General features: G+C 31.5%; 1 protein-coding gene across 1 annotated transcript; it reads left to right on the forward strand.

Annotated features, from left to right (window-relative positions):
• The first annotated feature begins 463 nt into the window (after positions 1 to 463).
• On the forward strand, positions 464 to 4402 carry LOC132270782 (jasmonate-induced oxygenase 2-like). Its single transcript, XM_059771986.1, has 3 exons — positions 464 to 1055; positions 1352 to 1682; positions 3819 to 4402. Exons 1-3 carry the CDS (start codon positions 568 to 570, stop codon positions 4062 to 4064), a joined length of 1065 nt encoding a protein of 354 aa, XP_059627969.1. The 5' UTR covers positions 464 to 567; the 3' UTR covers positions 4065 to 4402.
• Positions 4403 to 14033: the final 9631 nt, after the last annotated feature.

The following is a 14033-nucleotide window of genomic DNA, read 5'->3' on the forward strand; positions in this document are numbered from 1 at the left end:
TCTAGTAGGTCCATTTTTGTTCTGTGACAAAAAAAATGGTGATAAAAAATGAAAGGACGAGAGTAAATCAAGTAGTTCACGGCGCCGAAATGGACTAAAATCACTGGTTCACCCTGCAGAGTGATATATACAATACATACATATATATGCAGAGTGATATATACAATACATACATATAGCAAAATGAAATAGTTGTACCATTTATACTTTTGTATGTCGGCCCTTGACAGCTCTCCTTCAAGCCACGATATAGCACACAACAAGACACTAACAAAGACCCTCCTCTTCTCTTCCACATTTTAATATCACACATATTACACGTTCTCTTTCATGTCTTTTTCACTTGTCAGAATTGCCCCCACTACAATAATTTTTAATTATTATTATAATTTTAATGAATAGATAAATAATAATACCACTCCCAACTCTCTCTCTATATATACATATCTCTCTTTCTATATCTTTCTATGTCTCTCTCTCTCTCTCTCTGAATTTTCAATATAAGGACTTGTTTGTTTGTTTGGTACTTGATTATAGAATCAACCTTGGAACCCAAACCTAGGCGTCATGTCTAGTAACCTTAAAGATTGGCCTGAGCCAATAGTCCGTGTCCAATCCTTATCCGAAAGTCCCGTAATCCCTGACCGGTATATCAAGCCGCAGGCACTAAGGCCAACCGTAAACTCGAACGTCCTGAATGATGTCAACATTCCATTGATCGATTTTGCCGGATTAAACTTCGACACCCTTCCAGCAGCCACTTTGGATCAAATCTCCGACGCCTGCCGGAACTGGGGTTTTTTCCAAGTTGTGAACCATGGAGTGAGCCCTCACCTCATGGACCGTGCCCGGTCCGCTTGGCGCGAGTTCTTCCACATGCCCATGGAATTGAAGCAAAGTTTCGCAAACTCTCCCAAGACATACGAAGGGTATGGAAGCCGGTTAGGTGTCGAAAAAGGCGCCATTCTTGATTGGAGTGACTACTACTTCCTTCACTACCTTCCCACTTGTTTGAAAGATCATAAAAAATGGCCTGACCAACCAGAATCTCTCAGGTACACAAATTTCAAACTCTTTGTGTTTCTTTTGGCCACGCAGTTTTGAAATGGACTGTTTAACTGCCATACACACACACACACATATATATATATTTATTTATGCTTGTACAAGTTGTCCTTTCTTTATGAACTATATATGGTCAGTTAGCTACTGTTTTAGAATGCTTCTAAGCATAGCTATAGTAATAACTTATATATAGAGTGCATGGTTAATTATAGTTAATTAATTCTAATCTATAGTTACATATATTAATTATTATTATTATTATTGCATGGTTGATGAATATATATAGGGAGGTGATTGAAGAGTATTCTGATCAAGTGGTGAAGCTAGGTGGGGTTTTGATGAAAGTGTTTTCTAAGAACCTTGGATTGAGAGAGGACTATCTGCAAAATGCATTTGGGGGGACAAATATTGGTGCTTGCCTAAGAGTGAATTTCTACCCAAAGTGTCCACAACCTGACCTGACCCTAGGTCTGTCGTCTCACTCGGACCCCGGTGGCATGACCCTTCTCCTCCCCGACGACCATGTCCCCGGCCTTCAAGTTCGTCGCGGCGACAGCTGGATCACTGTAAAACCAGCTCCACATGCTTTCATCGTCAACATCGGAGATCAAATTCAGGTGCTTACAACTTAATTGCCTCTCCTTTAGTATTTTTTTTTTGATAACTGGGATGTCCGATAGCTTTGCCTCCATAACTCTTTTTAGAAATTCAAATTCATGAAACAAAAGCACATCACATGGAGGGGCCATGGTTTGATTATGGCTTGTGACAAGTCGTTCATTCATTTCATACAACTTTGTGTTTTTTTTAAAAGAAGGGTTTATAAAACATGTGTAATTTGGATTGTACTCTTGTCAACAAAGACGAGAACTAAAAGAAAGAGAAAAAGTGGTGCATATATTAAATATGAATTGTGATTTGTTTGTTAATTATAACAATATATATCTATAAACAGAACAAGTTATTTACCTGTGTGACTCAGTTACTTTATATGAAACTAAATTCGATACATTTAATGTGGCCCTCTATGTCAACAACCATGCATAGTACATTGTCCGGAGACATCAATGACTACTCTTCCAACTTGCTCCACTTGGAATGGAAGACCATATATACTAAGAAAAATAATCAAATAGTTTTCCTTTTTATAATTTATTTTAAAATTGTGGAAACTGGATAAACATGCATGTTTTACACACTCGAATAAACTACGATTTAATGTCTTTTTAGCACTGTAGTGACTACTTTACTCCTTATGTCCTTATTAATTTATTTTTTATTGTAAAAAAATAAAAACATAAATAAAAAACCTTGTATATATATACAGGATGTGCAAAAAATTCCATCGTGTTTAAAAAAAAACCTACATTTTACAAATTGAGCAAATAAGGACATTTTTTAAAATTTAAAAAAAAAATTTGAAGACTAAAATATCTAAAATGCCCTTAAAGCAAAATATAAAAAAACTTATATGCACAAATTTTATTAAGGTTGTGTTCGGTTGTATGAAATTGAAAATTTGAAATTAGAGAAAAGCAACTCGCAAAATTGAGCCAAAATCTTCTGCAATTTTACAAATTCCAATTCCAAGACTCCAATTCCATACATCAGAACCCAGCCTAAGGATATTTTGAAATTGGTCAAAATTAACGATTAGGGAGCAATTTGCTAAAAAAATTCAAATTATAGGAATTTATATGAACATACTAAATAAGAAGGGATTTTGGCACTTTACCTTTTCTCTTTTTTTTCTTTTTTTTTATTTATCATTTGCTGTAATTTCTTAAGAAATACACATTTCCCCCTTTTCTCAAGTCAATAAAATGTCATTAAAAATGCTAAAGGATCACATCTTCACATTTTTCTGATACTGTTCTTGTCTTGACCTTATTATAACTCCTAATTAATCATATTTTGCCACACTATTCCCAGCAGAGCATTGTCAAGAAAGTCATTTTCATCAATAGTTTTTATTTTTTCCACACTGTGACGTTCTATATATTTTAACTAGTGTAAAGTTTTCCATGTCCTTGTTTGACCTAAGAATAGCCTTTCTAAAAACGTGATTGAATTTCCCCCATTCCTTTCCTAGTTGTTATTTTGTTAATTATTAGCTACCCTTTTGCTGTGCAACACCAATAATCAGCATAGTGCATCCCTAGTGTTCACACGGAGTAAAAAAATTTCTAATATTTGCATTCCGTTACCAAAAACTGTTACCTTGCATTTAAAAACACTAAATCTGGCCTTGTATTTGAAATTGGAAGAAATTTTGTTCAAATATTGATTCCAAATTCAAGATGCCGATTTGGTATCCCTATACATTAGGCATTTATGGATGGAAGGAATTGCTTAATCTATCAAAAATTGTTACCTTGCATTTGGGAGTACCGAAGGCTTTGGATTTGAAATTGAAATATTTTAGTTCAAATTTTATACTGAAATTCCTCGATTACAAATTCAAGACATGGATATGGTGTTCTTAGACATTAGGCATTTAGGGATGGATGAAGTGCTTAATTGACTTTAGGTTTACAAAAAAACCTTGTTCAAACCACTCTTTAAAACACGTAACAAAAGCAAATCCTAAGTCCTTGTTATTATCTAGATTTTTTTTATTTTTTTGGTGAAATAATAAATTGCTTTGTGTGTGATAAATATCCGTGTTTATACTTAAAGTACATGGTGTATATATATATATATATATATATATATATATTGACTGAGTTGTGTTGTATTGTTTATGTTTTTAGGTACTAAGCAATGCAATATACAAGAGTATAGAGCACAGAGTAATAGTATCAGGCATGGAACGAGTATCACTTGCATTTTTCTATAATCCAAGAAGTGATTTGCTAATAGAACCAGCGAAAGAGCTGGTGACACCTGACAAACCAGCTCTCTACCCACCAATGACTTTTGATGAATACAGACTCTACATAAGGACGAGGGGTCCCCAAGGAAAATCCCAAGTTGAATCTCTTAAATCTCCAAGATGATGATTATGATTCATTGTAAATCCCTTTTTATCACTCAATGAATATTATTAATTAATTGTAAATCTTGGGATTTTAATATGATCAAAATTTATGATTAATTGTAAATCTTGGAATTATTAAGATAAAATTTATGACCCTTAATAATAATAATAATAATAATGAATTTCATTGTCCATAAAGTTTGTCTCTTGTGTTCTCTAACTTTTTCTCGTTATCTAATTGATGAGGATATAGAAATGACTGAACCACATGTATCATTTAAGTTCAAATTTTTTGTGTTTTGTGAGAATCGAATCTGAATATCCGAATATACTGTTCGCGCCAGGAGACCCCACTTATATGTTGTTGTGTTTTTATGCTTTGGACCTCCGCGTTTATAATTAATTCTATTGTCCATAAAGTTTTCTCTCTTGTGTTTTCTCTTTTAAAGCAAATGAGGCTTACTGTGTTTCGGCTCTCATAGTTTTCTCTTCGTGATCTAATTGATGAGGATATAGAAATTCTTAGTTCAGACTATTTTTTTTTTATTTTTTATAATGGAGAGTCAAACCGTCAATATGGACCCAACTACATATATTATTTAAACTCAGATATTTTTGTGTATTGTGAAAATTGAATTAAAATGTCCGAATTTATAATTTGCTCCAAAAGACTACACGTATCATTTATGTTGAGAATTGAATTCAAGAGGTTGGAGGTTGGAATTTATAATGCCCCCAAAAGAATAGAATTGTTTTTTACTTGATGATATTCATCCTTTTCTTGGGGGAGTGAAAAAAAAAAAAAAAGTTTTTTTTTATTAATTTACATTTGATCTGTTAACGCGGAATCAATTCTGAAGGGCCTTATGGGAGGCCCACCATTTTGAAGTGGGCCCAGAAAGGACCGTGAGAGGAACAGATCCATTTTTTGTAGAATCATTTTTGATTGAGGAAACAAGTGGCTAATAAATAAAACAACTTGTTCTATTTAGGCCATTCAATATGACATTAGTGATTGGACTCCTCAATCAATGTTTACATATATGTATCAACTCATTGCTTCACCATAATCATACACAAATCCGAGGGAAAAGCAAATGAATCCTTTTTAACCAAAAAAAGTAATTAATGTAGCAATTAGAGATAAAAAGGGACTGTATATCTTTATAAATTATATTAAAATATACAATTGACATCTGCCACGTGTTTTCTCTATCTTTTTGAAACATAGATTAAGTATTCGAGTTGTGCTCTTTTTAAACACGTGTTGATGTTATTATAATGTTATCTTTTACTTATATTATAATCAATAATAGTTGAGGATTCAAGTTATTTTCTCGTTAATACTTGCTAACGTTATCGTAACGTTGTTTTTTACTCATATCAAAGCCATCAAACCGATGTCAGAGTGCGTATCCCAACGTTCTTTTGATATTGTCATAGAAGTTTCTTCTCAGATAATGTGTGATTGACCGATCCGTCTAAACAGTACGAATTTAGAATTTTTTTTTATAATAATGTGTGATTGACCGGATATAATAATAGTATTGCTTTTACATATTGTGGATCCTAAAAATCAGCAGAATCCTGGTCTTGCACGAAAAGTCATTTGTTTAGTGTCTCCATTTCCTATCTTTTTCAATTTTGGCCTGCTTTTTAGATCTTTAAACCACCACTAGAATATACAATAATCATCAATTCACCATAAATAAATTTATATCTATAGGTCTATAATTGTTTTTTTCCAACATGGAGTTAAATGTTGATTTATCTATGCATCAATCATGCTTTAAAGTCAACACTTTTTACTATTAGTGTTCCTCTAAGAATAATATTTAGATTCAAAAAAATTCACATGTTAGTTACTGTAGCTTTTTAAAAAATTGTTTCTAGATATTATATTCAAATGGCTAATTATATTGTCTCATCAAGAATGGGGCTTTATCCTCTCTCCCTATAATATATATGTGTACAATGTATATAATATACATATATTGTATTATATTTAAAAGGATCACAAACATAAAGAAGCATTTAGTTAATTTGGTTTGACATTTGAGAATTGAGACCCTCGTGTTTGTATACAATGTGCGTATATATTTACACACATTGTACTACTCCTATATCAACACACATACACACACATATATATAGTACAGCCATTTTTAAAGGAGCAATTAGTTAAGTTGGTTTGACATTTGGGACCCTAGAATGGTGGTTTAATGTCACTCTCCTTGTTTTAAAAAGATCATGAGGTATTGCTTGGTGGTGGTCCTCTGGATGATTCGATTGTGGTACGACACATGTATTGTCCTGAATTAAATTACGAAAAAGAATGTCTTTCATCACATGTGATTTTTATTGTTTTATAATATTATATAATTGTTACAGAATATGACTGGTCAAGTTCAGGGTGATGTGAACCAATTAAGTTATACCACGTTACAATGATATGTTACATTTTTGCGAAAGAGTAGCTTGTTTGATTAAATTTTTTATAGGCGAGTTTAGATTTTCTAAAACGCCATGGGATTTTAATCTCATATGAACCAAGACTGAGTTTTTTTTTTTTTTTTTTTTTTCAATAATTGAGGTGGAATTGGTTAATAATAAATGACAAATCTGTCTATGATAAGAACATTTATTTGGACTAGATAATTTATTGATATACAGTTGACTTCAAATGCTAGAATCATCCATGATGAGATGATTATGTCATGATTATTAACAACTTATTAAATGATCCAATAATATAAAAAAGGAAGTCTAAAATATGTTGCAAGCTTGTTATTTTTAAGGTGCGTTCATGGTGATATTGTGCCCTAATTTGTCTGAGTTTAGTGAATGATTATGGTTCAATAATTTTCCTTGATTGTTACAAAATCTAATATATAAAAATGAAAATCTGTGTCACAGATTGGGCTTATGTGACAGCTCACTATATAACAAAAAGAAAGACGGTTGTTTTGATTGATGTTCTATTGGTGTGGGCTGAGGCCCACTCGTCCGGTTGTCCCTAAATTGAAGGCCATCATCAATTCAACAGTGGAATCACTTCTTTTCCAACCACTACTTGTATGATTGTATATATAAACTATGCAAATATGTATCACAAAAAAATCTAATTCCAGTGTATATATCATGGTTTATCGTATCAGCCAATTCGTAACTCTTTTTTAAGGCTTTAATACCATTGCACACATTCGTGAGCCGACTGATTTATACTGATATTCACCCCGAATCCGTTACACTGCATGACTATGAACCATATATATATATATATATAAGGGTTAATTTCATTGACACCCTCTCAGGTTCGGCTAAATATTACCCTCAAATATCTTTCAAAATTAACTATCACTCATACCCAATTTCATTTTCCGTTAAAAAGGTGCAAAATGACAATTTTATCCCTATTTTTTAAATCTATTTTGATTCAAAATATCAAATGATTAAAATAACCAAATTGTCCTCATTTATTACTTTGTCAACCTCAAAACTCTCCATCTCACTCTTTTCTCGAGAAAAATATATTTTTTGATATACATGATGAGAAATGTATAAATAAAGAATAATTTTAAAAAATATTTATAAATTTATAATTATAATAAAGAATAATTTTAAAAAATAATTATAAATTTATAATTATATTTGGTTGGTTTGAAAAATGAGATATATATATATATATATATATATATATATAAAGAATAATTTTACATTTATATAATGAAGTCAAAGGGTATTCAAGTCATTTCAACCTTTATTTAAGTCAACAAATAGTTAGAAGGGTAGCAATGTCATTTTATATGCAAAAGGTATCTGACACACTTGAAAAGTAATTTTTAGGGTGCATGTGAAAAACGGAGTAAACTATTATATGCGAGTGATAATTATTTTTAAAAGATGATTCAATATGATATTCGGCCCATCTTGAGGAGCGTAAGTGAAATTAACTATATAAATAATTATTAAAGTCAAAATGTTGGCCAGTATCCTGTTTTGAACTTGTGATCCATAGGTATCTATGCCTACCTATCATGCTTGCTTTATCCCCACAATAGCAACTTTCTTAGGTGGGTTGGAGAGTCCATGAGGCCCATATAATTAGGTTGGACCACACCAATCCCTACCACACTCTAAAAAGCATTTAAAAACATTTAGGGCTTTTATTTAATGGGAAATATTTTAGATTTGAGTGGTTCATTTTGAGTTTTAAGATTGGGGATAGGGTATATTTGATCGGGTACCCTCTCACTTTTTTTATATTTTATTATTTCATTTTGAAAGGATTTATTGCTCTATTTTTGTGTCAATATCAGTGGTTAATGAGTAAGTAAGTATTGTCTGGTATTAAATTCGTGGAATTTGGCATATGTAAGCGTTAACTAGCATCCGTTTTAAGATTTTAGAGTGATTGTTTCAGGCAACACTTCTATTCTTGTAGTTTGGGATGTCCTAATTATAAAACGGATCCAGACCAGTGTACACAAGTTGTCATCCTTAAAGCTCAAGTAAAGATAAATAAAACTAATTAGAAAATTTCAATAAACAGAAAAAATAAACTAAATTATAGAGAAAATAAAGAGTACAAGAGACAAAACTATTAACCCTAACTTTTTAATTCAAATTTCAATGCCAACGCAGCCAAAAGCAACATTATAGTATTTTAAATTAAACATAGTAAGATGCTCAAACACTAATTTTTTTTTTCTTCCCTTTACTCTTTCTTTAACATGGAAGGCAAAAATTAATGACTTTTCTATGGAGAGAGAATGAATAAATAAAAAAATTTGAGTCTAATTTGAGGGCTTAGGCAAACACTATAAAACTGCCCTTTTAATATTTTAAATTCTAAAAGAGTCTCAAAATATCAAAATATGTGAGAGAATAAAGAAAATAGGAGATGGAGTAAGGATAGAGTGAGATTAGTGACTTCGGATGGAGAGACTACTGTAATGTGTGTAGGAGAGGGAGGAAAAAAACGTATATAATGAGAGAGAAAATATTTAATAGAAAAAAGTATTCCCAATACAATTATTGTTAGACAATTATTCGTTATATATGTATTTAATTAGAGTAATGATAGGGGAATCGAAAAGGAATCACCGAATTAGTATAGAATTTGACGTGGTTGGTCATTCTTATAACGTGTTAAATAATTATTTTTTTAAACTTTTTAACTAGATAAGGTGAACAAAAACACAGTCAGATTCGATACTTATCTAGGGTTAATTCATCGATCTCCCGATCATTATTCATTTAATTAAGAATAATACTTAGATCCTCATTAGGGGAATTTACAATATTCTCACTTCTTATGTGGTCCAATAAAAATAAAATACCTCATCTTTTGTTAAATAGGTCAAAAAAAATAAAGAAAGAGAAAATAAACCGGATCCTACTCTGATGAGATCGGGTAAAAAGGGTTCAGTTTTTTTTATTTTTTATTTTTTGTTTTTAGGGTTCAACGTCTGGTTCTCTTTTCGGCACCAGAAAAGAACTCTCTCTCTCCGCCATATCCCTCTCTCTCCACCATCTTCTTCCTCTCAAGTTTTTAGTCATGGACATCATTATTCAATTGCCAAGAATATTTGAAGGAGGTTTGATATATATATATATATATATATATTACAAATTTAGGATTCTTTTTTCTAGAAAGAGAGAGGAAGAAACAAATTAGATTAAGGGTTCTTATTATGCTATGTAGACTATTTTAAGTTCCAAATTTATATGGAATTTACACACTTGCACACTATTAGAAGCGGCGAAAACTCTTGTTTCAGTCTAAAATCAATTCTACCAACCAAAAAGAATTGAATGTTCTGTTCTCTTTGCAGCTTGATGGGGTTTGTGAAGATATTTCCGGGAGTTGCACATGGGTTATTAGATTTGTAGGAATCAATGTTACCAAACAGAATGTTGATGTGTAATATCCATAAATTAAGGGGCTCAATTAATCGAGAGTTTGCTCTATTATTCTTAAAGGAACATGTTCATTTTCTTTAATAATGATGAGGACGAGGATTAGAAACTTGAGAGGAAGAAGATGGTGGAGAGAGAGGGTTGAAGGTTGGTGCCGGAAAGAGCCCACACTCTTTCCAAACCCAAAAAATAGAGAACCAGACGTGGAACTCTAGAAATAAAATAAAGTTAAAAAATTTTAAACCTTTTTTACCAGATCTCATTTGGGTAGGACCTATTTAACAAAAAATAAGGTATTTTATTTTTATTGGACCACATAAGAGGTGAGGTCCTCGCTAGTAAGGATCTAAGTTTCTTTCTTCGATTAATATTAATACTTGTTGTATTAATGATGATATTTGTTGTGGCCAAAAAATAGAAACTATCCAATGAGGGATAAATTGTTGAGATGGCAAATGGGTTAAAGGAGTATTTCTTATAATGTTTTGTATATATATAATGTATAAGTGTATATTGTATGGGGATTTGTAATTTTAATAAAAATGAATGGAATAAAATATTTTTGTATATAATATATTGTTATACTTGTATTTTTGTATATATTTTTTTGTATGTATATAATGTATAAGTGTATGTTGTATTGGGATTTTTAATTTTACTGAAAAGGAATGGAATAAAATATTTTTATATATAATATATTGTTATACATATATTTGGATACTCAATTGTACCAATGTATTTTTGTATATAAGGTTTGTATACATATTTTTGTATATATATAATGTATAAGTGTATGTTGTATGTGATTTGTAGTTTTACAGAAAAGGAATGGAATAAAATATTTTAGTATATAATATACTGTTATACATGTATTTGGATACTGAACACGATATATTTTTGAATATAAGATTTGTATATATATAATGAATAAGTGTATGTTATATGGGGTATTAGTACATGTGGTAAAAAAGAGAGTACATTAGTAACTTTGTTGACTAAGTTGCTGACTGGGCGCTGAGTTGGACCTGATTAAGAGGTGATGTGGCAAATGAGACTGAGGTGGTTTCATCTCAACACTTGGATCCAATGAGAGGCACACTAGAGCAGATTTTTGTCCAAAAATATAAGGATAGCTAAAAAATTTTGTGGCCTATATTAATGCATTCTATTTATTGGGGTCCTTAGGCGACTGCCGCCTAAAGCTCCATTCGGCCTTGTAATATGGCGGCACGATTACTCATTTTTATATTCAACAACACAGAAGAAAAAAAAATATATTGGAGGAGAATGTTTTATTTTGAAACAATTGAAGTGTTAGTTTTTATTTTTTTCAATTTGAAATTTAGACACCTATTTTTCCCTAGTGTTGACTTGAAATCCTGATTTTTTTTTTCAGAATGTGGTTGAAATGATATATATAATATGTGTGTGTTATGTTCCTGCTGCCCAAGTATGTAACAAAACGATCTTTTGTTTTTCTTTGTGTTAGATCGCTCCAGTTACTATTTTTGTATTGCTTTTATTGTTGTGTTCTTTTGCCATCTATTTTTGCCCATTATGACTTCTCGCTCACACACTTCAACAGCTCAGCGTGCACCCCAGCCCTTAGCCCAACTATAAATTTAAAAGTCAAAGGGTGGTATGGGCTTAAATTGAATTGGGCTAATTAAATTATAGCCATATATGGATATCAGCGTAATCTCCACGAGGAAGTTGGGCCGCTATGAACTCGAGTCCCTACAAAGTTTGGGTTTTGGGCCGTCTATAGATCTGAATTGTTTGCTTTTTCTATTATTTGTTACTTCGTGTAATGATTGTTGTCAATGTGGGGATGGTTATAGGGAAAATATGCTTACTGTTTAAAATGATAATTTTGTTTTTTCCTTTGTAGTATAAAATATAATATATCATTATAATAAAAGGGCAATATTAAATTTTCATACTCAAAGTCAATTTCCAGTCACCGTCACATTTGTTCGAATTTCAGAGAGGTCGGTGTAATTTATTCCTTTTTTTATTTTATTTATTTATTTATTTATTATTATTCTTATTATTATTATTTATGTACTGAATTGCATGAATGGGTGTCATTATCGATGTTGGGTGTAAAACCTAAGTCAATTGCAGACAATGGCCTATAAAAAAAAGAATATGATGAGTTAGATCAAATTCTTAAATCGTTTTAATTGCTCATAAGTGGATTAAGCAGCTGTCATGAAGATGCAGGAAAAACACTCTCTATTTAGAAAGAATAATTCTATAATTCAAGAAATTTTTCAATCCCTTTTTCCTCTCTTTTCAGTTCATTTATAGACTGTTACAAACATTCTAAAAGCTTCCTCTCTAGTTCCTTGCTTTGGGCTGACCTTCTGGGATTCTGTTTATCTTAAATTGGGCTCCCCAAGTAATGTTCAGGTCTTGGGCCTGAAAAATGAAGACTTGGTTCAAAGTGGTTGTCTCTACCCGACCCACTCCCAGCAATCTGGGTCGGGCCCGACCCAGGCTACTTTTGGTATCCTCATGTCACTACCTAACTTATGGTTTAAAATTCTTGTGGTGGAAATTTAAGGGACAATTACTTTCTCTTATATTCCATACCCATCTTTGAAATATAGTGCACCATTTTGGAATCTTCAAAAATGCCTCTACCCAAATACTTGGCTATTATTATTTTTATTATTAAAAGAGTAATAATATAGAAGGCAACTAAATATGTTGACTATAAAAATCAAATTTTTAATTTTTTATGGCAATAATACTAGATTTAAAGTTAGTGGGTGTGAAGGCTCGAAATCAAATTCCTTAAAAGAAGGTGATACATCCCAACTATTGAGTTATGAAAGAGTTGGCTACTATATAATCTATACAAATCAATTAAATCATATCTATAGCATAATTCACATGCAACCAAAACATACATATAAAATCATTTTCCCCCAATAAAAATGAAAATGAAGGAAACAAACCACATGGATGGGACATGATTGCTTTTTTAAATGGTGACATCAACAATTGAATTGAGGTAAGCTTTCAAATTAAGTGAACTAATCCATTAATACTTTAACGAGCCTATTCTGATTAAATATTTCCAATTTTTTGTATTGCTACACAGATAGTATATAATAGTAATTATTTGATTAGATCAAATCCCGTAATAATAGGAGTATTGTGCATTGAGTTTGTCCTTCAATTGAGGTAAGCTTTCAAATAAGTGAACTAATCCATGAATATTTTAAGGAGCCTATTTTGATTAAATATTTCTAATTATTTGTATGGCAACACAGGTAGTATGTAATAATAATTATTTGATCCGCAATGACATGGATCTTGTGCATTGAATTTATCCTTTTAAACTTAGCTCGATAAGTTAACCCTAATTTTAATTTATTTTATTTTTCTACCAACTGTGATGCTTTCAAATTTAAACAACAACAACAATAGTACACAACTTAATTAGACTAAGAACCAAAACCTAACCAAATTGAAAGTTCTATAATAGAAATCTAATATGAATCCTCATGATTATGGTTTGGTTGGAGCTAAAGCAGATGATCATTTGATGAAATTTAGATCAAATTAACCTTTGTTTGTAAGCAATTTCTGACATAATTGGAGGACACACATGTGACACGTCCCATTCAAATTTCAAAACTTGGAACAAGAAACTAAAAAAAAAAAAAAAAAAAGGATAAGGAGGACACGCACATGACACACAGTGACCACAGAATCATCGTATGCTTTGGGCACATGAAGAAAAAAAAAGAGAGACAGAGAGAGAGAAGAAAGCTAGAAAGTGAAAAAGATTGGGCGCCAACATGTATTATTGGAGAAACAAAATTATGGGTGAGGTGGGTAAGTTGTTCTAATTATTCATGCTTTCCTGAAAAGTAGGTCACACCAGTGAAATTAAACTAATGGACCCCACTTCAAATTTTTTTAGCCAATACATTCACAAGATCCACACAACATTACATACTATATCAACTTTAACAGGTATGTATCAACGGTTCAATTTATTATGTTCATTCTCCAAGATGTAATATCACTTTCACCTTAGTCTTTTTCT

Source organism: Cornus florida, unplaced genomic scaffold (assembly GCF_030987335.1).
Source record: "Cornus florida cultivar Cherokee Brave unplaced genomic scaffold, ASM3098733v1 CherokeeBrave_3.0.0_Hap2_Chr08, whole genome shotgun sequence".
Taxonomy (NCBI): Eukaryota; Viridiplantae; Streptophyta; class Magnoliopsida; order Cornales; family Cornaceae; genus Cornus; species Cornus florida.